This window comes from Chiloscyllium plagiosum, chromosome 1, assembly GCF_004010195.1.
Source record: "Chiloscyllium plagiosum isolate BGI_BamShark_2017 chromosome 1, ASM401019v2, whole genome shotgun sequence".
Taxonomy (NCBI): Eukaryota; Metazoa; Chordata; class Chondrichthyes; order Orectolobiformes; family Hemiscylliidae; genus Chiloscyllium; species Chiloscyllium plagiosum.
The window spans coordinates 114,549,617-114,574,766 of record NC_057710.1 but is presented as its reverse complement, the minus strand read 5'-3'; the positions used below and the strand labels follow the sequence as shown (position 1 = coordinate 114,574,766).

At 39.3% G+C, this 25,150-nt stretch overlaps 1 protein-coding gene across 5 annotated transcripts in view; it reads right to left on the bottom strand.

Annotated features, from left to right (window-relative positions):
* Positions 1–25,150, bottom strand: part of LOC122551906 (cytoplasmic polyadenylation element-binding protein 2-like) — a 120,326-nt gene that overhangs the window by 67,825 nt on the left and 27,351 nt on the right. For 2 of the 5 annotated variants that reach the window (XM_043694477.1, XM_043694484.1), the window contains exons 3-4: positions 16,310–16,400; positions 11,263–11,297 (exon numbers count right to left, since the gene is read on the bottom strand). In XM_043694477.1, coding sequence (XP_043550412.1) covers positions 11,263–11,297; positions 16,310–16,400 — 126 coding nt within the window. Of the gene's footprint in view, positions 1–11,262; positions 11,298–16,309; positions 16,401–25,150 lie in introns of those variants that run through there. The other 3 variants (XM_043694490.1, XM_043694496.1, XM_043694505.1) reach the window with 2 other exon arrangements.

Sequence of the window (25,150 nt, the reverse complement as noted above, 5' to 3'; positions counted from 1 at the left end):
TTGATTTGATGATTCCTTTGCTGTTCAGACATCTGACTCCCGCCACTACTTTTGCATACAAGCCAAATGGCACAGGGCAGGCCTTGCAGATTTGCAGAATTGCTTCCTGCTCAACATGCAAGGTAGTCTTATCTCCTATGATAGTCCCTAGACCTTCCTGAAAACCACCTCCGTATTAATTAAGACTTCAATCAGGCAGCCATTTTCTAATCAAAAAATGTTGAGCCAATCTAGTTGAATCTTTCTCAACCAATTTTGCTCCATCAAGTTTGAGCATGAACTTTTTACTGCAAATCAATGGTAACTGAACCAGCCACTTCTCATAAGAGACTGGAACCAAAGTTACACCCTTAACCGGAAACCTTTACAGATTAAAGATTCTCAGTTTAGCCAAGGTCTTGCACAAACTTAGGGATTGGAGCCCAGGGTAAATTTTGTGAAAGACTAGTTCTACTATTGCTCAAATGGTCACCCTGGTATCGACCTCCATTAGAAGGAGGGTGACCATTTAACTAGACATTTGTTTTGATTGGTTCTAATGTGGAGGTTGCTAAGCAATTTAATTGTTGCAAACTAGATGTAGGTGGATTTTCCAGGGTGTGCACTCTCCTGGATACCAGCCTGAGTTCTTACTCAATTTAAGTCTAGTGGGAGTCTTTTGCTGTCTTTAGTCTGCATACTAGCAGCAACTACAATGGCTTGGATCCTAAAGAAAATGTTAACTCTTCAGCTGAGGCTTGGCTTTGTTCTAGTGGTTTTGCTATGGGCCGACCTAGAGTCCCTCTGTTCAGGCTGTGTCCTGAGTGAGGCTATGCAGTTGCCTTCACTCAGGTGGTTGTTCCACAAGCTCAGTTGGACTGGTGAGGGTGTCCACTTCCTTTCGAATACCCTACAACTCATGCTCCACTTGCCACATTTTCCAATGATAAAGACAATTGTAGTGCCTGTTTAAAGTCCAGCTAGACTTCCGTTAATTGGCACTTTTGCATGGTTACATCATTAATTCCATATACCAACTGGTGTCTCAGCATCTCATGAAAGGATAAATCAAAGTCACATGCCTCTCCTAGTCCAAAATACCAACACAGATTCCCCTGGTTCTCCAATTGCCAAGTAAAACCAATAGCATCTCAGAATTAGAGGCAACTTCAAACTGCAATATCCTTTAACTAAATCTCAGTTCTTGAAAGGCTTTATTATCTGGTGCCTCAGGCAAAGTCAGACTCCCAATAACCAAAAAACCTGCGGGTTCACAAGCTATGAGAATTACTCCTTACTTTTCATCTGCCAAAATGTCATTGACCCAGAAAAAAGTAATGCAGTCTTCCCACATACTTGGCCCAATTTTCAACAGCAGGATTGAACAAGCCAAGCTTCCCAAGTCACACAGAATGCCAGAAATGCTTACCCCAATTCAAAGACAACTGTTGTGAGCAAATTTCTTCAGGAGTGTGCTTTTCTTTTAATGCTACTGAAATAACTCCAGAGGCTAGTATCCCATCAGCAAGTCGCCCTTTTACATGTTGAGTCCTTCACACTTATCCAGCTCCCTCAAACCAAGAGGATGGGTGACACTCCTGTTCTTATCAGTCATCCAGGGCTCCTTGATCAGATCTGATTAACAGCATCAATCAGGGAACTCATTCAATGAGGTCCACCTAGTTGACCTCGTTAAAAACACTAAGGTCAAAAACAATACAATGAATTAAAGCAAATGGGATTATGGCTCATGGATTTGGTTTCCAGCTTCTATCACATTTTACAGTTAATAAAATTCCAAAGTACCCACTTCGTTACTGAAAATAACTCGATTTTTGTTTGGAAGCAGCAAATTAAAAGTAACATTTACTGAATCAGTTTTTAAAATTCCTGCCAAATCTTCAGATTGTTGAAGATCAAAACAAGGTTTCCCAATGCGATAAAATAGTTAAACAAAATGCCTAGCACTGCTTAATGTAAAATTTGATGATTGCGACAAGTTTTGCAAAATACACGAACCTTCATTTATTTCAATTTAATTTATCCACCTTCCATCTTACACAATTGAATTTTAATAGGACAAAGCCTTGCTTAAGATGTTGTCTCATTGAGTACAGTCTCAGTACCAATCTCAACTTAACCTCAGCTAAACAAAGAGCATATTTAGCATTGATAGTTATTCCATATTTCAAAATGTGTTAGTCATCATTCCCTTTAGTAGAGAAACATCAAGATGATATTTGGGAAGAAAATTTCCATTATCAAGTTTAATGCAGGTTCCACAGCATGCACATATCCCTATGAAAATGTGTATTACATACAAAATTGGAACAGAAGTTGACCGTTTAGCCCCTCTGGTCTGCTTGACCCATTCAAAAAGATCATAACTGAACTGTTGTGCTTCCAGTTTCCACATTCCAATTTATCCCCAAGAACCTTTGATTCCTTGGCCTAACAAGCATCAATTTACCACTGCCTTAAAACTATTGAATGATCCTACTTCCACCAAATTCCAAGGTGGAGTTTCAAAGTTTCACAACACTTTTCTTAAAAAAAAAACTTGTCCTAAAAAGGGCAATTCCCAATTTTAAAACAATACCCCTAGTCTTGGACACTCCAGGAAAAATCCTTTCCATGTTCACTTACACACTTAAAGTTACCCTTCATTTTTTAAACCCCCATTAGGAGCAAGTCCTGCCTGCCCAATCTATCCCCAAAAATTAACCCGCTCATTCCATTCATTTCTGCCAGCAAGCCAACCTTCTATCCATGTTAATGTTATTCCCTACACCATGAGCTTTTATTTTCAGCAACATTGTTTGACATGGCACTCTATATATGCCTTCAGGAATCCAAGTACAGTGACAGGCTCACCTTTATCTCCAGCACATGTTACTTCTCCAAAGAACTCAAGTTTGTTAAACTTGATGCACACTTAATGAAACTATGAAGAGAATACTATCTCTCTTCAATACTTTAAAGTTTTCTAGTTGCCAGATAAAATCTCTTCAATGACAGTTTCTAATATCTCCTCCACAAAAGTTCCAAGTTAACTGGTCTATAGTGTCCTGTTTTCTGCCTTTTCTACACCTCAACTCTTGAATAGAGGAATAATAGGAATGTGAATAATAAATGTTGTCAGCAAACTGAAGATCACATTTCACAATACATTATTAATTGAACAGTTTAAATGTTGCAATACAGAGTTGCTAGTAATTGCACTTCCCAATATCTTTACTGTCATTAGCTAAGCCAGACATGCAAAATATTAAGGAGCAATTAACATTAGAAAATCAAAGGAGCCTCAACGCTGGATACAGATTTTTCACAGAATTTACAAATAACACGTGTAGTTGTTTCAGTTAACCAGATATTTGACCCCGTCCTTTTCTCAAGTATTTCCACAACTGCTTTCATATAAATTGTTTTGTGTATTACATATTTTAGATGCTCATAAACAGCATAAATGAGTGAGAGATGAACCAGTTTGGATTCAACAATGAAACACTAAGTGGCCAAACGAAGGATACAGACTCAACATTCCAAAGGATTTTGCTCTCAACCACATGTTACACAAAATAAAAGATGCTCTGTCTCCATTTGTTTTAACTTTCTACTTGAAGATTAACTTGTAAACAAATTCTTATGGGAAGAATACGAGCTTTATATGCTTTGTAAGTGACTTCTGCCAAGGAAAGCAAAATAGCCTTTGAAATACTAACCTTACTGCCACTTTATCACCAGGAAACTGAAGAATGGGCCTTACTTCATTTTCTTTCATTAGTGTCACTAGCAAGGCCAGAATTCATTGCCCATTCCTAGTTGCTGTCAAGCCGATGGTGAACGTGGTGAGGTATACTGACAATACAACAGGGATGGGTGTGCCATTTTAATATCTGTAGCAATTGGGTATAACTGCATGATTTGCTAGGCTGTTAAAGTCAACGTCTTAAATTACATGTAGGTCAGGCTCAGCAGATCTCTTGCTCTAATAGAGAAAATACTAGGTTACTCCTCAAATTTGAAACCAAAACATATGTAGGTCATATGGCTCCTCAAGCTTGTTCAGTTGCTTTGTGTCACATCAATGGTTTTAATCTCAATTTCACTTACCTGCCCTCATCTCTCTTGATTCAAGTCAAAGAATCTCAATCTTGAATACATTCAAGGGAATCTTTAACCCTCTGGGATAGAGAATTTCAAGGAATCACAAAAAGCTAGCATCCTAGTTCAAATGTACGAATAGAAATAGGGAAAGCAAATTGAATGCTGGCCTTTATTTCAAAAGGTGACTGAAAATGAACAGGTCTTGCTAAAGCTATACACTAGTCAGATCACACCTCAAAAACTGAAGAGTTTTGGTGCCCTAAGGAACGATACTGGCCATGAAGACAGACCAGAAAAGATTCACTAGGTTGATCTCAGGTGTGGAGGAATTTCAGTTTAGAAGAATGAGATGAGACCTTACTGAAACATGTTAGAGATCTTTCTGTGGCCTCAACGGTAGATGCTGAGAGATTGCTTCCTTTTGTGGGAGAGTCTAGGACCAGAGGGAATAGTCTCAGAGTAAGGAGTCACCCATTTAAGACAATGATGAAGAATGTTTTCTGAGGCTGATGAAACTGTGGAATTTTTTTTTTAAAGGCAGAGGGCTATCAAGACTGGATTGTAAACAAGCAAGGCTGAAATAAGCAGGTTTGTAATCATTAAAAGAATGCATGTTAATAGAGATAAGGCATGAAAATGGAGTTGAGGATTATCAGACTCAAATAGAGCAACTGGCCTATTTCTATTAATATGCCTTATGGAAGCAATATTATTTCAATAAAGAAATTTCTTATTCCTTTCCTAAATAATCAACCTCTATTGTGACACTGTCACCCCAGTTTTAAAGAATGGATATTCTCAGTATCCCTGAAAAGGTCAACCTGTTGACTTGTGGAATACCTTATATTGACTAACCAAAAATCACAGAAGCTCATTTGGGAAGCACCACCACCAAGAGACTTCCTCAGGATAATGTGGAGTAGTAGTCAAGGTGTTACAAAGAGCACATAAACCTCCAAACAACCATCTAGTTAATCTTTCAAGCACCACCTGCCCCACGAGGCATTGTGTGCAGATTATGCATTGGTCTTGGCCATCTCAGAACCATCAGACATGAGTGTAAACAAGTCATCCTTGATCCCAAGATACTAAAAGAAAAAACACCATAAAAAATCAAAACAAAATGGGTATGTTTTTAGAAGAATGAAACTGATACACAAGTTATTTACCACTTCAAGCCGTGGCAGACACTGACTGGAACTAATCAGCAACTAACCCTTATTTTCTAAAAGAAAATCACATTTTAAATGAAAAGACAATATCTTTTATTGCTTGCATTTTTTGAAGTCCATTTTCTTGCAAATATATCCCCGCAAATCCAATAGCTCCGGACAAAATCTCCACACGTTAAATATACATTAACTGAAATGTACAAGTACATTTCCTCCTTTTTGTACCTCAAAATCAAATTGTACAAAGTTGCTATCTGTTCTGGTATCGCTGGTCTCCCCATCTACTTAACTTCACTCAAACAGTCAACCACTGACTTCTGCAATGCTTTCCTTACCTCGTCAAATGTCTTCAAGTTTTTTTTTTAAAAAGCCAATTACTGTGCACCTCTAGATTCCCCTCATCCACAAGTCTTCACTCTGGATTTTTCTTAAATCTTGGTTTTGCGACACCTCCCTCACCTTAAAAAGTATCCTCAAAATCTATTTCATTAGCAAAACTTTAGGTCACCACCTTAAATTCTGTTAGTTAACTGAGGACTTTCACACTTCCCCCAATTCAAACATACACTGAAAATCAGTTACAAAACAGGCACACTATGGACAGACTTTCACCAGAACTCTGCAAGCAGGCTGGGTGCTGAAGGCACCAGTACATTTCTTTCCATAATGAATATTGAACATTATAGATTCCCTCTGGGCTTGTTTCCCAACATTGTGAATGAATGCAGTTGGCTTGGTCCAAGGAGGCAGGCAATCAATCTGCATAAGACTCTACATACTATTTTAGAGACCTACTGATATTTTTCTCAAGCCACTGAACTCCACGTTAGCAGACAACTGGCTTAATGGTCTCCCTTCAAAAGGCTAGTTTTGAGAAGCAGCAGCCGAGTCCAGAGAAATAGGCGCAGACAAGGATGACAGTAATATGGCCCCCCCTACCCCATCACCAGAGGGGTTTCCATTCTAATTCCCAGCTCAGTGAATTTATAATTTTCTTTGGCTCAAAATTTCTTGCCTGCCTTATAGACATCTCTACCCTAGGGACCTAGCTGATGTTTCAGAGATTCAAGCAGTCTGATGGGTTGGTAGCATTAGAAGCTGGCCTTAATTGCACACCAGGTCTGCAAGTGGCCAGTTAGGAAACTGCTTGCAGTAAAAATCATAAACTGGTCCTGCTTCTGGAGTGCAGACTCAGGGTCCATTTTCCACCCTCAAAGGATGATCAAGCCAGAGGTAAAACTCAGGCCGGAAAACAATTTATACAGAGATAAAAATACAAAACATAGGCCCTGATAGTGAGGGACTTGGGGAGGGAAAAATAAAAGCAAGTGAGCCCCCTTACTATCCTCGTCCAATTTGTGAATCTTTCCATTTTACTTAAGGGCACTTGTCGCACAGTGATAGTGCCCCACCTTCAAGCCAGGGGGCCTGGGTTCAAATCCTACTTGCTCCAGAGATGTACCATAACATCTCTAAACAGGCTGAATAGAAAATACCTAGAGAGGGACCACTCGAAGCAAGGCCCTTGTTGATACAGTTTTGTGGTCAACTACTTTAGTAAAACAGGTCTTCATGATGTTTTAATGGTTCCACGCTAAGGAGAAAAAGGCCTTGCAGACACCAAACTAGCAGAAAAATGTTTTTTTCTTAAACTCCGAAAGAAACCAGTGGAACCAATTACTTCATTTGTACCTGCTTTAGCAATTTTCCCTTTCAATGGTTAAATGGGCAGAGATGACTTTCCATTAACAATGTTGCAAACAAAAACAGATATTCTTTTTGGCTCAGCCATATCGTACCTTTATCAAGCACACCAAAGGGGATAAAAGTTTACAGATTTAAAGTAATGTTAAAGACAATTTAGCTTTTATTGCACAGGATAATTATTGGTATTTTGGAACTTAATTCTATTTGACCTTACAAAATACAAATAATCAAATCCATCACTAATGACACCCTGAACTGAAAACATTTCAACTGGTCAGAAATATTTAGCTTTAATTATCAACCAAGCATTCCTAAAATGACAAAGTTACAATAACTAATTCATGATCACGGCTAAACACCTGCATACAATATTACTATAGAATGCAGTGTATGTCAATTATTATGCATTATCATCGATGAACATAGGCGATCTTCATTATTAGAACATAAAAGAGCAGCACAAGGTGACCAAGTAGTTAGTAGACTGCACAATTAGTTTAGAAGACAAAGCTATACAAAAACCGTCCAAAGCTGCACACACAAAGTGATACCTGATCACTAAAAGTGGTTAAATTAAAAACACAAGATTTCATATTTTCCAATGCTTTACCAAAAAAAAAAACCCATTTTCCATAGTGACAAAGGACCAGCTTGGGATTTCATGGAATATTCAATCATCTAGGCCAATTTTAATCTTCCAACCTTCCAGTCAGCGTCTTTCTCAACTTTTTTTAAGTGTAATTAACCTGTTCACAGATGTTATGACATACCTCTGGAGGAGACAGGACTTGAACACAGACCTCCTGGTTCAGAGTAGGAACACTACACCTATGCCACAACAGCCCTCCCAAATCTAATTTTTAAAAATTTAACCTGTTTTTTCTAAGCAACTTGTTCAATGATGTTATTACACACCAGAACTGTACCCAGGCCTCCCGGGCATGGAGTAGGGACCCTGCCACTGCGCCCCAAGGAGCCACCCCATCAAAATCATTTTTATACAAGCTAGTCAACACAATCACCTGCCTTTGATACGGTTTATTCCACACATTCATCATGCTGCTGATAATGGATCAGGACTTCCAGAACCAAATAACACAAAGTAATTAGGCAACTGCTTTAATATTTAAGTTTTGCATTGTATTCACTGGAAATATCCTCTAATGAATAAGCAAATGAATAATCAGCTTCTCAAAACTTAGAACTCAAGTTCTTTCTGCAAAGCCTCAAAACATTTGATTTGCAAAATTTATACACAATACTTCAACTGTAGCCTGATCATGAAATATAAAATTAGAAATAGCTTATTTGATCAAAAGCCAGGTGTACCCAGCACTATGTTATATTAGTTCAATGCTTTTAAATGAATGATCAATAATCATCCATAACCCTTTGCTCCAACACAAATCTATCCTCATTCTGCACTGGTTTCCTGCACGAATGCACATTTAGTAATAATAAACCATAACTGAAAATTCTGTAGCCCATTTAGTTTAACCAGACTCCTGTTGATTTCTAATAACTACAGTATATGCTGCCATTTAGCTTTGACCCACCAACAAATTAGATAATTAGCAAGAATTTCTTGTAGCAGTATACTACACTAGTACTGTAATCCAGAACCCCATATTAATGCTCAGTAGACATGGGTTTGAATCCCAACATGGCAGATGGTGGAATTTTTTAAAAAGCTGCAACACAAAAATCAGGAAGTTCTGAAGGGTCACGGGACCCAAACCTTTAACATGGCATTCTCTCCACAGGTACTACCTCACCTGTTTGAGTTTTTCCAGCAATTTGAGCTGGTGGAATTTGACCAATTCAATAAAAAAAATCTGTATACAAAGCTAATCTGCAGTGTCATATGGCTGACTAGAGAGTATCTGATTTAGATATTAGGTAAAAGTGCTTTTGTGGCACTGTGGTAGTGTTAAGCTCCAACTGTGACCCAAATCTGCCACAAACAGATTTAAGCAAAATACTTACAAACTAATCTAATACCAACTATGTAACCACTGCTGACTGGCATAAATACCCATCTTGTTCACTTACGTTCATCCTTTAGGGAAGGAAATCTGCCATTCTTACCTGATCTGGCCTACATGTGACTTCAGACACACAGCAATGTAGTTGACTCTTACCTGCCCTCCTGCCAACTAGGGAGGAGTAAAAAAATTGCAGTTCTAACCAAGTGCCACCGACATTCCATGAACAAAAATGTCAACAGGAAACTTTTTGACTAATCAGAGACAGCATCATAGTTTGTTGCACAAAGTAAAAAAAATCCAGATTTAACTTACTTTATGCTGATTGAGGCCAAGACAGCACTAGGACAAATAATTGGCCAATGTCACCAAAGTGGAGAATGACAAGGCAAAAAAAAAAAATCAGTTGCCTGATTACTATCCAGAGACCATACCATCCTATAAAGTATAAACAAGGTTCAGTGGAGATTGTCAAACACATCATAGATTTGTGTACAATTAAGTGCCGGCGAGGCAGTCTTGGAAAGTTATCAGTAATGGGGAACTATCCTTTAGCACCAAGTACATTGTATGAATGGAAGAAAAAGTTGTGAAGGTGAAAAGAAACAAACGAGAGGAAATCACATAGGAGACAGGCAACACAAATTTCATAGATTGTAACGTTCCTGGATAAATGGGATTTCCCGTGAAATTGACACCATAGAGAATAGAACATAGAACAGTACAGCACAGAACAGGCCCTTCAGCCCACAATGTTGTGCTGACCATTGATCCTCATGTAAGGTAAACCCCTAATGTACGAACCCTCAAATTTCTGTGACCATATGCATGCCCAGCAGTCTCTTAAATATCCCCAATGACCTCACTTCCACAACTGATGCTGGCAATGCATTCCATGCTCTCTCAACTCTCTGCGTAAAGAACCTACCTGACATCCCCTCTATACTTTCCAAACAGCTTAAAACTATGACCCGCGTTAACAATTTCGGCCCTGGGAAATAGTCTCTGGCTACCAACTCTATCTAGGTCTCTCATCTTGCATACCTCAATTAGGACCCCTCTCTTCCTTCTTTTTTCCCAAATGAAAAAAGTCCAAGCTCAGTCAACCTCTCTTCGTAAGAGAAGCCCTCCATTCCAGGCAGCATCCTGGTAAACCTCCTCTGAACCCTCTCCAACGCATGCACATCTTTTCTATAGTAGGGCGACCAGAACTGGACACAGTATTCAAAGTGTGGTTCAACCATAGTTTTATAGAGCTGCAACAAGATCTCACGGCTCTTAAACTCAAACCCCCTGTTAATGAAAACCAAAACACCATATGCTTTCTTAACAACCCTGTCCACTTGGGTGGCAATTTTCAGGGATCTATGTACTTGCACACCAAGATCCCGCTGTTCCTCCACACTGTCAAGAATCCGGTCTTTAATCCTGTACTCAACTTTCAAGTTCGACCTTCCAAAATGCATCGCTTCACATTTATCCAGATTGAACTCCATGTGCCACCTCTCAGCCCATCTCTGCACCCTGTCAATGTCACGCTGCAGCCTACAACAGTCCTCTATACGGTCAACGACACTTCCAACCTTTGTGTCGTCTGCAAACTTGCTAACCCATCCTTCAATCTCCTCATCCAAGTCATTAATAAAAATTACATAGAGCAGAGGCCCAAGAACAGAGCCCTGTGGAACACCACTCACCTCCACGCAGAATATTTTCCTTCCACTATCACTCGCTGTCTTCTGTCGACCAGCCAATTCTGTATCCAGACAGCTAAGTTTCCGTATCCCATTCCTCCTGACCTTCTGAACGAGCCTACCATGGGGAACCTTATCGAATGCCTTGCTGAAGTCCATACACACCACATCTACCGCTCGACACTCATCAACTTGTCTAGTAACATCCTCAAAGAACTCGATAAGACTTGTGAGGCATGACCTGCCCCGCACAAAGCTGTGCTGACTGCATTTAATCAAGCCATGCTCTTCCAGATAGTCATAAATCCTATCCCTCGGAATCCTTTCTAACACCTTGCAGACGACAGAAGTGAGACTGACTGGTCTGTAATTGCCGGGGATTTCCCTATTTCCTTTCTTGAAGAGAGGAATTACATTTGCCTCTCTCCAGTCCTCAGGTACGACTCCGGTGGACAGCAAGGATGCAAAGATCTTCACAAGCGGCGAAGCAATCGCATTTCTCGCTTCCCAAAGCAGAAGATAAATCTGGTCTGGCCCTGGCGACTTGTCAATCTTAATGTTTGACAAAATTTTCAGCACATCAGCTTCCTCAATCTCTATCCGTCCCAGCATGCTTACCTGCTCAATGGTTTCATTCACTACAAGGTCCTTTTCTTTAGTAAAGACAGAAGCAAAAAAAAAAAACTTATTTAGGGCTTCCCCTACCTCCTCAGGCTCTATACACAAGTTCCCTATACTATCCCTGATCGGCCCAACTCTTCCTTTGATCATTCTCTTATTCCTCACATACGTGTAAAATGCCTTTGGATTCTCCCTAACCCTTCCTGCCAAGCCTTTTTCATGCCCCCTCCTGGCTCTCCTCAGACCATTTTTGAGCTCCTTCCTCACCTGCCTGTAAACCTCTAGAACTGAGCAAGACCCTTGCTTCCTCCACCTTACGTAAGCTGCCTTCTTTCTTTTGACGAGAAGCTCCTCCGGTCTCGTCATCCAAGGTTCCTTTATCTTACCCCTTCTTGCCTCTCTGAGGAACACATTTATGCATCACTTGCAACAACTGTTCCTTAAACTGTCTCCGCATGTCTATAGTGCCCTTTCCAGCGAACAATTGCTCCCAGTCCATGCTTCCCAACTCATATCTGATAGCATCATAGTTTCCTTTTCCCCAATTAAATAACCTCCCATTGTACCTGCTTCTCTCCTTCTCCATAGCTATGTAGAATGTGTGGCAGTTGTGGTCACTATCACCAAAATGCTCTCCCACTGCAAGATCTGACATCTGCCCCGGCTCATTGCCGAGCACCAAATCCAAAATGGCCTCTCCCCTCTTCAGCCTGCCAATGTACTGAGTTAGGAAACCCTCCTGAACACACCATACAAAAACAGCTCCTTCCAAACCATCTGCTCGAAGGAGGTTCCAATCAATATTGGGAAAGTTAAAGTCACCCATTACAACAACCCTACTACATTCACACTTTTCCAAAATCTGCCGACCTATGCTTTCTTCAATCTCCCTGCTGCTATTGGGGGGCCTGTTGTAAACCCCTAATGAGGTGGTTGCTCCCTTACTGTTCCTAATTTCCACCCATACTGACTCAGTCGGCAGATCCTCCTCGACAATGGTAACTTCTGTAGCTGATTAGCAGTGCTACACCCCTTCCTCTTCTCCCCCCCCCTTCCTATTCTTTTTAAATGTTCTAAACCCTGGAACATCCAGCAACCATTCCTGCCCCCGAGAAACCCACGTCTCTTATGGCCACATCGTCGTCATAGCACCAGGTACTGATCCATGCTCTAAGCTCATCACTATTATTCCTGATACTCCTTGCATTAAAGCAAACACTTTAACCGATACCTTGGTTCTTTTCCAGGAAATTCCTTCCCACTGGCTGCGCTACCTCTTGCTATTGCCTCATCTCCATCAAATCTCACCACCGATACATAGCTCAGGTCCCACCCCCCCGCCATACTAGTTTAACCCTCCTGAACCACTCGAGCAAACCTTCCACCCAGGACATTGGTCCCCTTCTTGTTCAGGTGCAACCCGTCCTTCTGGTACAGGTCCCACCTTCCCCAGAAGGCATCCCAATTATCTACATATCTGAAGCCCTCCCTCCTACACCAGCTGCGCAGCCACATGTTAAGCTGCGCCCGCTCCCTGTTCCTCGCCTCGCTATCTCGTGGCACCGGTAGTAAACCAGAGAACACTACTCTGATCGTCCTGCTCTGCAGCTTCCACCCTAAGTCCCTGAAATCACTTTTTATATCCTCGATCCTTTTCCTGGCTATATCACTGGTGCCAATATGTAACACGATTTCTGGCTGTTCACCCTCCCCTTTCAGAATCTTATACACCCGATCAGAGACGTCCCTGATCCTGGCACCAGGGAGGCAATATACCTTCCGGGAATCCCAATCCTGACCACAAAACCTCCTGTCAATTCTCCAAACAATCGAGTCTCCTACCACTAGCACTTTTCTATCCTGCCCCCGCCCCTTCTGGGCCAGTGTCAGGCTCAGTGCCAGAGAACTGACCACTATGGCTTTCCTCTGGTAGGTCATCTGACTGAAAGCACCGTCGTTGAGGTTAAGAGTTCAAATGGACTGTTTGGAGAAATACCTCAAGAACAGTTTCCAATACAGTGTAAAGTGGAAGTACTAAATAAAAGCACTTGTTATTTATACATGAATAAGGGGGTCCTTTCCATTTCCTTCACCCTTTCAAACAAATCCAAGAATAATTTACATGAACTGCTTCTGGAATCCAAGAGCTGTTATCTACTTGCTCTATCTCAATTACTTTTTCAAAACACTGGTCAACAGATTAATGAACAACTTCATGAGTTCTTAAACAGTGTCACAATGTTTTGGATTCACATTATGTAAAATGGTCAAATGCATTTTTCTCTTGACTTAGCCAATTATTTCTTCTTTTTTGGGTAATTAGATTAACTGACCCTCATTGATAAAATTTCTACTTTGGGCTAGAAGGCACCTTACAATGCAATTTATAACTTATTAAAACATAGATTCACCATTCAATTAAGCCTAACCTGGAATTTATTTTTCCTGCTGGATATTGGATAAAAGATAAGATAGGAACTGGGCTACAGCGTATTATGGTCTCCTAGACTTGCGTCATTGCCCTGGAAATGTGAAATTTATAATTTTATATCCCTGTTATTGGTTTAGGGAGTCTGTCTCCCAAGAGAGATGATACGGAGTCAGATGTACAGCATGGAACCAGACCCTTCGCTCCAACTCACCCATGCCGACCAGACCTCCTAACTTAATCTAATTCCATTTCCCAGCACATGGTTCATATTCCTGTAAACCCTTCCTATTCGGATATCTTTGAAATGTTTAATTGTACTAGCCTCCATCACTTCCTCTGGCAGTGTATTTCATACATGCACTACCCCCTGCATGAAAACGTTACCCCCTAGGCATGACTACTACTGAATGGGCGCGGGGGACCAGGGCAATGGTGGTCATGAATCTAAGCTGGTTTTTATTTTTATTCACTCATGGGATGTGGGCATCGCTGGCTGGTCAGCATTTATTGCCCATTTGTAGCTGCACGAGAAGGTGATAGTGAGCTGTTCTCGAACTGCTGCAGTCCAAATGCCACAGATTGACACAATGCACTTCAGGAATTCCAGGACTGCAGATCTTGCTGCATTTGAACATGACTGCTCCAGAATCCAAGGAGTCACAAATGGTGATGAGATATTGTGTAATCATTGAAAATCCCCACTTCTGACCTGTATTAGTAGATTAGTTTTTTAATCATTTTGACAAGAATGCAAATAAGTCAGACTAAATTTGGTCATTCATCTTGAGAGATGGAATATAAAAGCAGCATAGTGCTTTGGAGACTTTATACAGTCTCTAGTTAGAGCCCATTTAGAATACTTGGCCAGTTTTGGACCCCACACCTCAGGAAGGACATACTGGCACTGGAGCATATTCAGTGGAGATTCACACAGATGCTCCCTGGAATGGTAGGCCTAACATACAATGAATGGTAGAGGTTCTTGGGATTGTATTCATTAGAGTTTACAAGGTTGAGGGGAGATTGAGGGGAGATCAAATAGAAGCTTATAAGATAATGCATAGCTTAGAAAGGGTGGATACTGGGAAGTTCTTTCCGTTAGGCAGGGAGACTAGGACCAGTGGGCACAGCCTTAGAATTAGAGTGGGTCAATTTAGAACGGAAAATAAGGAGACATTTCTTCAGCCAGAGTGTGGTGAGCCTGTGGAATTCACTGCCATGGAGTGCAGGGAAGCCAGGATGTTAAATGTCTTCAAGACAGAGATTGATAAATTCTTGATCTCGCAAGGAATTAAGGGCTACAGGGAGAGTGCAGGTAAGTGGAGCTGAAATGCCCATCAGCCATGATTAAATGGCAGAGTGGACTCAATGGGCCAAATGGTCTTACTTCCACGCCTATGTCTTGTGGACAAAATAATTTAATATCTTTATATATCTTTATATCTTGATATTTATGAGAGGCAGTGTTACTACTATAATATCACTGGAAAAGAAGCCCAGAAGTCATGCCTAACATGCTGGGGACATGGGTCTGAATGCCATCATTGCAGATAGTAAAATTGGAATTCAATTAAAACAATTCAAAGTTACATGGCCATCACAACTGCTGTTAATTTTTGCAGATTCACTAAATGTTCTGTAGGGAAGGAAATTAGTTATTCTGACCTACACGACTTCAGACCCACACCAATGTGATTGCACTCTAATGGCTCTAAAAGGGCCTCTGCTCAGGAATAATTAGGGACTGCCAATAAATGCATACACTCCTGAACAATTATTTTTTAAAAAACTAATCAAGAATATATATCAGCTTACTCTACCTCTATGGTTTTCTGGCTTTCAGTATTCCATTTAGTTAATTTATGGCACCAAGAGGGATTAAAACATTTTTTAAACTATTAACAACCTTTCATTTAATTTTCAATAAGACAATCAATCTACTTTATTTAAAATAAATTTCTAGCATAATCCCTCCCCAATGGCATAAATATCTATAGGAGGCCTCTAATTTACTCCCACCAATATTTTCTGACCCTGTTTTACTTAATTTCCATCCACACTGACTCTACTTAACCTTATGAGTCAAAATGCTTTTATAGGAACGTTGAATAAGTATCTGAGGGAGAAAGGAATTGGAAAATAAATCGAGAGGAATCACATGCAGAATAAGACACTGACTTAGAGTAGATCAACTGGCCTTGCTCGATGTGGCAAACTTCCATGTAATTCAACTTATTTAGGTTATTTTTCATCTCTTGCCTAATCCACTAATCTCAGTCTGATCTTGCTTTATGCTCTTCATACCAAAGAAGAGCAATCACATTGCACACACTTTTTCCTCATTAAATGAAATTTTTTTAAAAAATTCTAAACTTGTTTTGTTATTGCTTTCCTAGACACTAAGTCATTCTTTCTGTCTGATTGTCCAAGATCACACTTTTGCTCAGTTGCATTTGTGCATCATTTTACTTTTAATTTTCCTAATATTAGGTTCAAATTAGTATATAAATGCTAGGAAAACAAAGTGTTAGATCTTTTGTTATAAGGATGAATGAATAGGTTGTAAAAATCTTATAATGCAAAGAGCCATAAGAAAGAGCAATTAATACTTACCTTTCAGTGGATCATGTTCAGCCCTCATTATGTCAATAAGTGAGTTTTCAAGTGAATGCATGTTTAGGGAGTCATATAGACGAGTGCGATCCTGTAAACAAAAAAATTACATTCAACGTAAACTACTGCTACATTATTTAGAAGCCAAGTTAACAATGCAGGATAACAATAGACACTACGACAACAAAAAAAAGGGCATAATATGTTTGACGGTAGTCATACAATATTAGTAATTCATTCTGAACTACAAGATATAGCCTTTAACACAAACCTAATTTAGGTGTCAAATGTCGAAGTTATATTGACCATTAGTTAGAAAAAAAATCATAAGTCTCTAAGGCAAAGAGAGTGCATCATAACTGCCAATTGACAAAAATCAGAAAGCCAAAGTGTCGGACCTCAGATCAGATGGCCTAAAGAAATCTCAGGCGTTGACAGTCCTAGCAGGATAAAATGTCAGGGGGGGGGGGGGGGAAGAAAAAAGTATCTACTGGGGCAGCTCTGAACAGGTCATGCAGTTGCAACTACAAAGGTCCCAATGCTTTTGGTTGGCTGTTAGAAAAAAAGATCACCAACTTAATGTTCTAAAATAGGATCTGCCCCTCTTCATTGCAGTGATTGGAGAGGGGTACATTCAAAACTTGAAAGCTTTATCCACCTGGGATTGCTCCAAATGATCATTGAACAGGTGGGAGTGGGGAATGGACATTCCCACCCTATTTGGATTACTGTTCTTGCCTGGGCATATGACAAGCATGGGAAGTCCAAGGTAATTTCTTGACAAGACAATGGAGACTCCTACTACTAGTATTTGGCATCAGTCCATTCCCTGGTCATTAATCACCAAAATGGCTCGTGGCATATGTATTGATGAACATTAAACCAATTGAAATACTTGTCACCAATTATCTAGTTTGTTTTTTTAAATCTATGGTGATACATATTATGAATTTGTCCTTTACTACATTTTGTTCAATTGGAATAACATGCTAAAATTCAAGGATCATTCTCCAGATATTTGATGGTGTCTCCATATTTAACAGAAAATCTAGACTAACATTTTCTGAAGAATGATCAAACTATCACACCAAATCAAAAACCTTTTTAAAAAGTACAGAACAGCAAATTGTCTCAACATTAAATCTATTTACAGTGTGTAGACTGCACACCAGCACTGCCAAGTTACATTTTTCACTTCTTTCAGCTAACAAATTTTACAGGATCTTAAAATCTACATTCAACAAGATGTTAAATGCAAAAATGCAATTCTTTTTATTTCATAGACTATTAGACAGGATGGAAGCAGTGGCAGGGTAAGGGGTGTTTGGGTTCTGTGCTTGTACACTCGAACCTGCTCACCTGGCTGGTCACATTCTTCTTTGTTATATTTGTTTTATTTCGGCATTTCTCTTTTGTATCAAACTTTACCTTTCTTTCCTTCTGCTATGATGGAGGAAGGCAGTTGCAAGGGCTTGCTGTGGCGGCAGCATGGTGGATCTGGATTTCGGTTCCTTGTGGCCACAGCTATATTGTTGGCCAGTGTGGTCCATTCCTCCTGGCGGCAGTGTGGTGGTTTTAGCAGTGGCAATATGGTGCTTCTGGTTCATTCCCAGTTTCCTCATGGCTACAACAGCAATCTGGCAGTGACTGAAGTGGCAACGGTTTGAGTTACAGCTTCAGCGCAGGCAACTTGGTTGGTCCAATGTGTTCCACCTTGTTATGGCGGCAATGTAGTGGTTTCAGTATTGGCTTAAGCAGAGGGAGCATGGTGGGTCCGGTCTGGAAATCCTTGCTTTGCTGGCATCAAGGGCAGCTTTTAACAGCAGCATCCTGTAATTCCTTCAGAAACCCAGGAGCAGTGGAGGGAACAGAAGATGAACTTAGGCCTAACTTTGCCTCAAATATTTCTTATAATTTCTATAATTAAAATGGCAAATTGGGGAGACTTGTACAGATCTCACTGTATTTTCCTAAATACAAGTGACAATAATCTGTTATTCTATTCTAAATTTGTAAGTAAACCCTTTCAAATACTTAGTCAACGTGCTTACTTTAACATTTCACCAGTTTTAATTAAGTTTGGAACAATTTATTCCTATTGAAAATGACTTAGATCAGATTATTTCGATTAAGTTTCTTTTCAGTTGTTACTCAATATATTAGCTGTTACAAAATTTTCCAAACAATGCAACAGCAAGGTCAAAGCCTTATTTTCCTGTGCTTGCTATCTATGTATACACACTGTACTTGTCAGTTGTTTTAAGCAAGAACCCTATTACCAGTCAACATCCGCAGTCAGTAAAAATGTAATTGCACATTTATAACGCCAACTGGAAGTAGTTCTCTTGCTATTCATTTTCAAAAGCATTTATATGATCAGAAAACAAGCTAAAATAACAGAGGTCAAAGTTTGGGAGTAAAAAGGAAAGCAAACTGTAACATTGTAAACATGTTCTTATGAATGCATTTACAATGCTGCTACACAAGGATCAGAATAATTCTTCCTCCATTAATCTCAAAGCTGAAAAAATTCGACTGATAAAGTATGCCAGTTTTACACCAAGAATATCTTGGAAAATATTTTGTTTCGTTCTTCAAATTGCCTTCAAAAAAGGTTCCAGTCGATAGAAGCAGACAATTTAAAATTTTCAGTTGGGGTGAAAGAGGCAAATCTCGTATAAAAATGTTAAAAAATTAAGAGCGTGTACCACAGATCAAAATTGTTCAAGTGAAATGATCTTGATAGGGATTGTTGAGCTGGAGGAGTTTTCATTGATGGAGAAGTGCAAGACCATAATGGGTATTGAAACAGTGATATAACTGTTAAAAACTAAAGCATTACGGGACCTGAAGCCTAAATAGGTCAGTAACCGCTGGGCTCATGAGGTATCTGGGCAGAGATAGGACATTGACAACAGGATGTTGATGAGGCTCAGGTTTACGAGTGTGCAACTCAGGGAACTTACTCAGGACAGGTTTTGGAGCAACATGAGCCTTTATGCATTCATTTTTCTTGTTCAATAGTTTTACTGTGTGAATTTGTTAGCTGGGAAGGGTTTTTTCTCCTTTTTGTTTCTCCATGATCAAACCCAATCAGGACATCAATTTCTTTTAGCAGTAGCAAATAGTTATGTACACAAGCTAATGGAATCACAATTAATCTTGCTTTAGTGCATACTGTCGAGACCAAGACAATGCTTATAGTCAGAGTCAGATGTACAGCATGCTAGCTTACAAAATACATAAAAATGTCAAGTAATCCACTGTAAAATGTCTAGTAATTCACGGAATATTTTGCAAAACTCATTAACACTATCCCTAATCTTTTAAGTGCCATAAACATATACACAGACTTCTAATATAAGCATGCAAGAACTCAAATCCAAACAGGATAAAGCTACTCAGTTTGCAATTTCCTGTTAAATCAACAATGGAATAGGCAAAACAATTGATCGGGACTCGAGGGAGTCAGAAGTCGCAATTTTTACTCTTGCAGGTCATATTACCCTATAAACATAATTACATTGATGTTGAGGTTTGTACTTTGGTAATCAATGTAAAAGAAGAATAGAGAAATTCTGTTTTTGTTTTACAGCAGGGAAAGGAGCCATAACAGCCATGGTCATCAAGCATTTATCTAGTTTAATTCCATTTTCCAGTACTTGGCCATAGCCAAGTCAATATTAGTCAATATTCTAATCTTGGGTTCAGATAACTGTAAACATTGGCAAGATATGTTTACTTTATTGCAATTAGCTTATTGAGCATTCTTGGAACATGCTGTTCTGCGTGCTTACAGTGAGAAAAGGAGCTAATCTGTTAAAACATTGCAATTTATAATCTAATCCAACATACACTTGCACTTAAAGTGATTCTACTCACTTGCATAACGTTATGCATTCACTGCTTTATTCTATGTAAGGCAAAGATGATTGCAACAGATATCAAACTTTTTTGGCAGCTGTACCACTGCACTTTTGGCAGTTATTAGATGTTTTATTTAACAAAACATTTTTAAACATCAGAGTCTATTTTGCAGATTTTCAGCAAGGAGACATTAAAAAGCCCTATACTACATTAAATGAGTACTAGAGAACTTCATCACATGCAGGAGCATTTATTGAATCATTTATCCATAGTTATTTTACTGTACCAACTAAACAACATCTGATCTTGGGTGCATATAACTATTTAAAAAACATCAAAACATTTCAGGTACTAAATATGAATTTGCAAACAACTCCAACTGTGCCTCATCAACATACTGGGGACAGAAGTGCGAATAATTCAAACCATGCACATGGAGAGTTGATGTATTCAGCTCTTAAGCAGAAAGGGAAGGACTAGTCAAGGAGATCAGCAAAGACAAAAAAGGATATAGCTTTAAATATTGAACAGAAGAACTTTTAACCAGTGAAAATGTGAAGAGATTATTACATTTACTTCATTATTTAATGTCAGTCAATTACATGTGCTGCCAAAGACATCCAATATTTTGCCATCATTTTGGCAGGAAGTTTATTCCCTTCACTAGACTAAATTCACGGCAGAATAAATTGCTGAGATTAAGTTACAGCAAGCTTGGTAGAATGCAGGCTCTACCCCCAAACAAAAATAAGTATAATAGTGCTAATGAAAACAACTTGACTAGTTCAGATTACCACACATTTACTTTTCAAGTTTGGCATCTGTGGAAAATGATTTGGGACAAAAACGGAAACCTTTAGTGGTGCCTTATGGCAAATTATGCTGAAAAGGAATGCTTTCTGACTGAGAAATGTAACATTCCCATTACTATCTTACAGAAATCCACTAACGAGGCACAGGACAAAGATTTAAACTTCATATATTCAACATCTTTATGGCTCAACATTGCATTATATGAAGTTCTCAGATTACAGCTGGATCACAAGAATAAACTATCAGACTAAACTGAAGGAGCGCACACTGCAGTCGATACGTTACAGCAGCATGTGGAATCAGGGGAGTAGGGTTTAAATTTTAGTTCAAAATCTGCAGAGAATTACTAAGCTCTGGCCAATTCAAATTAACAAAATTATACAACAATCCTACAGCTTCCATCAACAATCAGATCAGCATAATAAAATGAGACTTTCGTGCTTATCTATTTGTTGAAATCTGACTACAATACTGAAATTCAAGCACAGTATACTCGAGTTGTTTTTCAAATACAGAAAGGGAATACAGAAATCGAGTGTAGCTTTGCTGTGGCTCATCTTGTAATCAGACAACACCTACCATTATACACTATTGAAACTCTTGTCTACCACACCCTTTCACACTGTGAAGGCTGAAGAAGAAATGAGTAATGACCAGGGAGGGAGAGAACACAAATCAAGTTGATCAAGCACAAACATTAGCAATAGGTTCAAGCAATTTTGCCATTGTGATGGAAGTGGGTCACCTACAATTGAATCAAACATGTAAAGAACATTTGAAACAAAAAGGTAACAAAAATTTTTCCTGCCAAATTGATTTGCCTACTCAGGCACACCAACTACGTGACAATCTTGCCTGAATTAGAAAGTTGTTGGTATAAATGTCACAAAAAAGGCCCTTGAGCACAGTTCTGAGGGAGTGCTCAACTGTCAAAGATGCTATTCTTTAGCACAGCTTTGGATTGGAGGCACCATCATCTTTCCTGCAAGGATTTAAAAGAATCTACTGCACTATTCCAAGAGCAGATGAGCTTTCTTAGTGGCTTGGTCAATATACATATACACACACACACGAAGAACAACAGAAAAAAATAAATTATCTGGCTATTTATGACATTGTACACAGTAAGATCAAACAAATAAGTTGGTTGCCATGTCTATCACAATAACAGCACACCAGAAGTGTTACTCAGCTGTTAATAAACACAACTTATTTCTTTTCAAAAGAAAAAGAAAATAAGTTTTAGTAAAGCTCAAACTAGAATTAAACGGTGCAGAGACTTAGTAGCCTTTTACTGAAGACAAAATCCAGGGATGCAAGTTTTCACTGTTGGGAATTATCATAATTATTCCTGGCATAAAGGTAACCCTTCACCAACTGGCATCACTAAGCCTTAACATCATTGAAGTAATTGGGCAAGTGGAAACTCTCCATTGGCTGGATTATAAGCAGCAGAAAGGCAGACAGTTGTGGCTGTTCAACGCGAATCAGTTTCAGAACTAAAAAGAATACACAGGAATCTTGATTATCCGGCATTCGATTAACCAAATTTCGGATGATCTGAACAAGATCACATGGCCCCGATGCGCGGCTAACTATGTTATCCGGCATTCGATTATCTGAATGATATTACTGCCCATTGTCCTTCAGCTAATCGAGGATCCTCTATATATGTGGCCACAACTCCACATTCTTGCTTAGCCAGATAGATTCTCAATTTAACAAGAGAATCTAAGGTTGTTTATTGTTGCCTTTAAAAATACTAAAAAAGTCGGACTTCACAACTCTAGGAAAGAAAATGATAAGAACGCGTAACACAAAAGTTCTCATCTCCATCTTAAATAGAAGGTCCCTCTTTTTAAACTGTCTTTCTTAGTACTAGTCTCTCCAACAAGGGCAGACAAGTCCACCGTGTCAAGTCTCCCTGTGATCTTATATGTATTACTGAGATCACTTCTCATTTTTCTGAATGCCTGAGGTCTGGACTGTCTATCTTCGCCATTAGATAACATTTCACATCCCAGGTATCAGTTCAGCATGCTTTCTTAATTGTATACCATGCATATTATCTAAATAAGGAGATCAAAACTGCAAATAGTACTACAGATAGGGTCTCATCATTGCCCTATAACAGCAGAAAAATCTCTAACTTTCATCTTTCCTTCCCCTTGCAATAAACGTTTGACCTATTTATCCTCTCAATTACTTTTGTATTTGCTTTTAACTTTGATTCATATCAAAACACCCTAGATTCCTTTTAAATTCAGAGTTCGGCAATCTCTCACCACTTAAATAATATACTGGTTTTCCAGTTTTCCTGAAAAAGTTAGTTTACATTTTCCAGGTTGTAATTCACAAGCTAATATTTTGCTCAATTAACTGATCCATATCAATACAGGAAACCATTGGGCATGGCCTTGGTTCAACACCTCCAGTTGTTTATATGACTTTCTATCGACAAGTTTGGAAGTTGGGACATTCGCTGTTAATTGCAGCAGTCAATATTTATAACCCTCAATTAATGAAACAGTTTGTGCCAGCACGTAACAAGACATGAAGGTCATTCAAGCTTGGGTTGATAATGGCAAGTAACATTTGAATCTTTAAATTAACTGCTATTGACCATCTCCAATGCCTCATGAAATTTAACATTTTATTATATAATCAACCACTATCCAGAAGCTTAACTGGGCCAGTCATATAAACACTGTGGTTGCAAAAGCAGGACAATTCTCTGCAGTAACTGACTGACCATCTGACTCCCCAAAGCCTCTTCCATAATGCAAAACAAATTAGGAACACAATAGATTACACTAGATGAGTGCAGCTTCAACACTAAAGCAAATCATCTAGGATGTGGAGGATGGGTCAGAAAGGAAAACACTGAAGAGTGCGGTTAGCATCACCCACTAGGATTATGCCATGCGGACTTGTAATCAGAACAGATTCGGATCTTGAAGGAGTGAGAACTGATGCTGTATCTGGTTCTCCTCAAAGTCTCCAACAATGTCCATCATGCCAGTGTAACTTGTAACTAGATGCTAAGGCGCAATAAACTATATCTTAACTACAGGATACTCCCAGTGAAGATTTAATCAAACTAGACCAAGCATGCCCTGTCATGGCCCAAAGGCCATGACGTGGAGGTGCCGGTGTTGGACTGGGGTGGACAATGTTAAAAATCAATGCCCAGTTATAGCCCAACAGGTTCATTTGAAAATGCAAGCTTTCGGAGCACTGCTCCTTTGTCAGGTGCCTAGTCACTAGCTACATGATGAAGGAGCAGCACTCAAAAAAGTTTGTACTTTTAAATAAGCCTGTTGGGCTTATAACCTGGTGTTATGATTTATAACATGGCCCAAAAGGAGCAGGATGGTATCAGACACCTTTTTCGTGACTTGCAGCTGATAGTGTGGTCACTGGCATGCACATACACAAGACAATGTAGTCCACTTGATCAGTTGCCCCATACATCAAGCACATTCTGCATTCAACATTGTTGTGCACTATCCACAATATGCACTGCAGCAACTCATCAAGGCTTTCCAATAGTACCTTCCAAGTGCACAACATTTCCATTTAGAAAGGCAAAGGTATCAGGAGGATGGGTATAACATTACTTCCAAAACATTACTGAACAAAACAATTACTTGTTACATACTTTAAAGTGTATTCTTACCTTTCTGCTTCTTCAAAGTTGAGTAGGTGCATGCAGTTTTAAATTTCCAATTTATGAATAGAAGATTACATGTCTATGTGTTCATTCAGGTGTGCAATTTTAAAATGTTACTCAAGACAATGACTTTATCTTAGTTTCGTATATATCACAAAACTATTTGAAGGATGCTTCTGGAATGAAAATCTTGGCCACATTAGGATTTATTACAACAGCAGCAGTAGCTTGCAAAATTTATAGCATTCACATACTAAGATGTTTAAAATTAGTTACCTGTTCACAAGCGAAATCCATATTTCCCAATGAGTCTGAAGGAGGGATCTAGGAGGGATAGACCAACCACTGGTGCTTTCCACAAAGCATGTCAGCTGTACTACTCCAAAGCAGGACAATGTTGAAGTGCTCACAGAAACTGCTTGTGGCACACTGGTAATGCTCCTATCTCAGAGACAGAAGAACCAGATTCAAACACTAACGACCCTGAA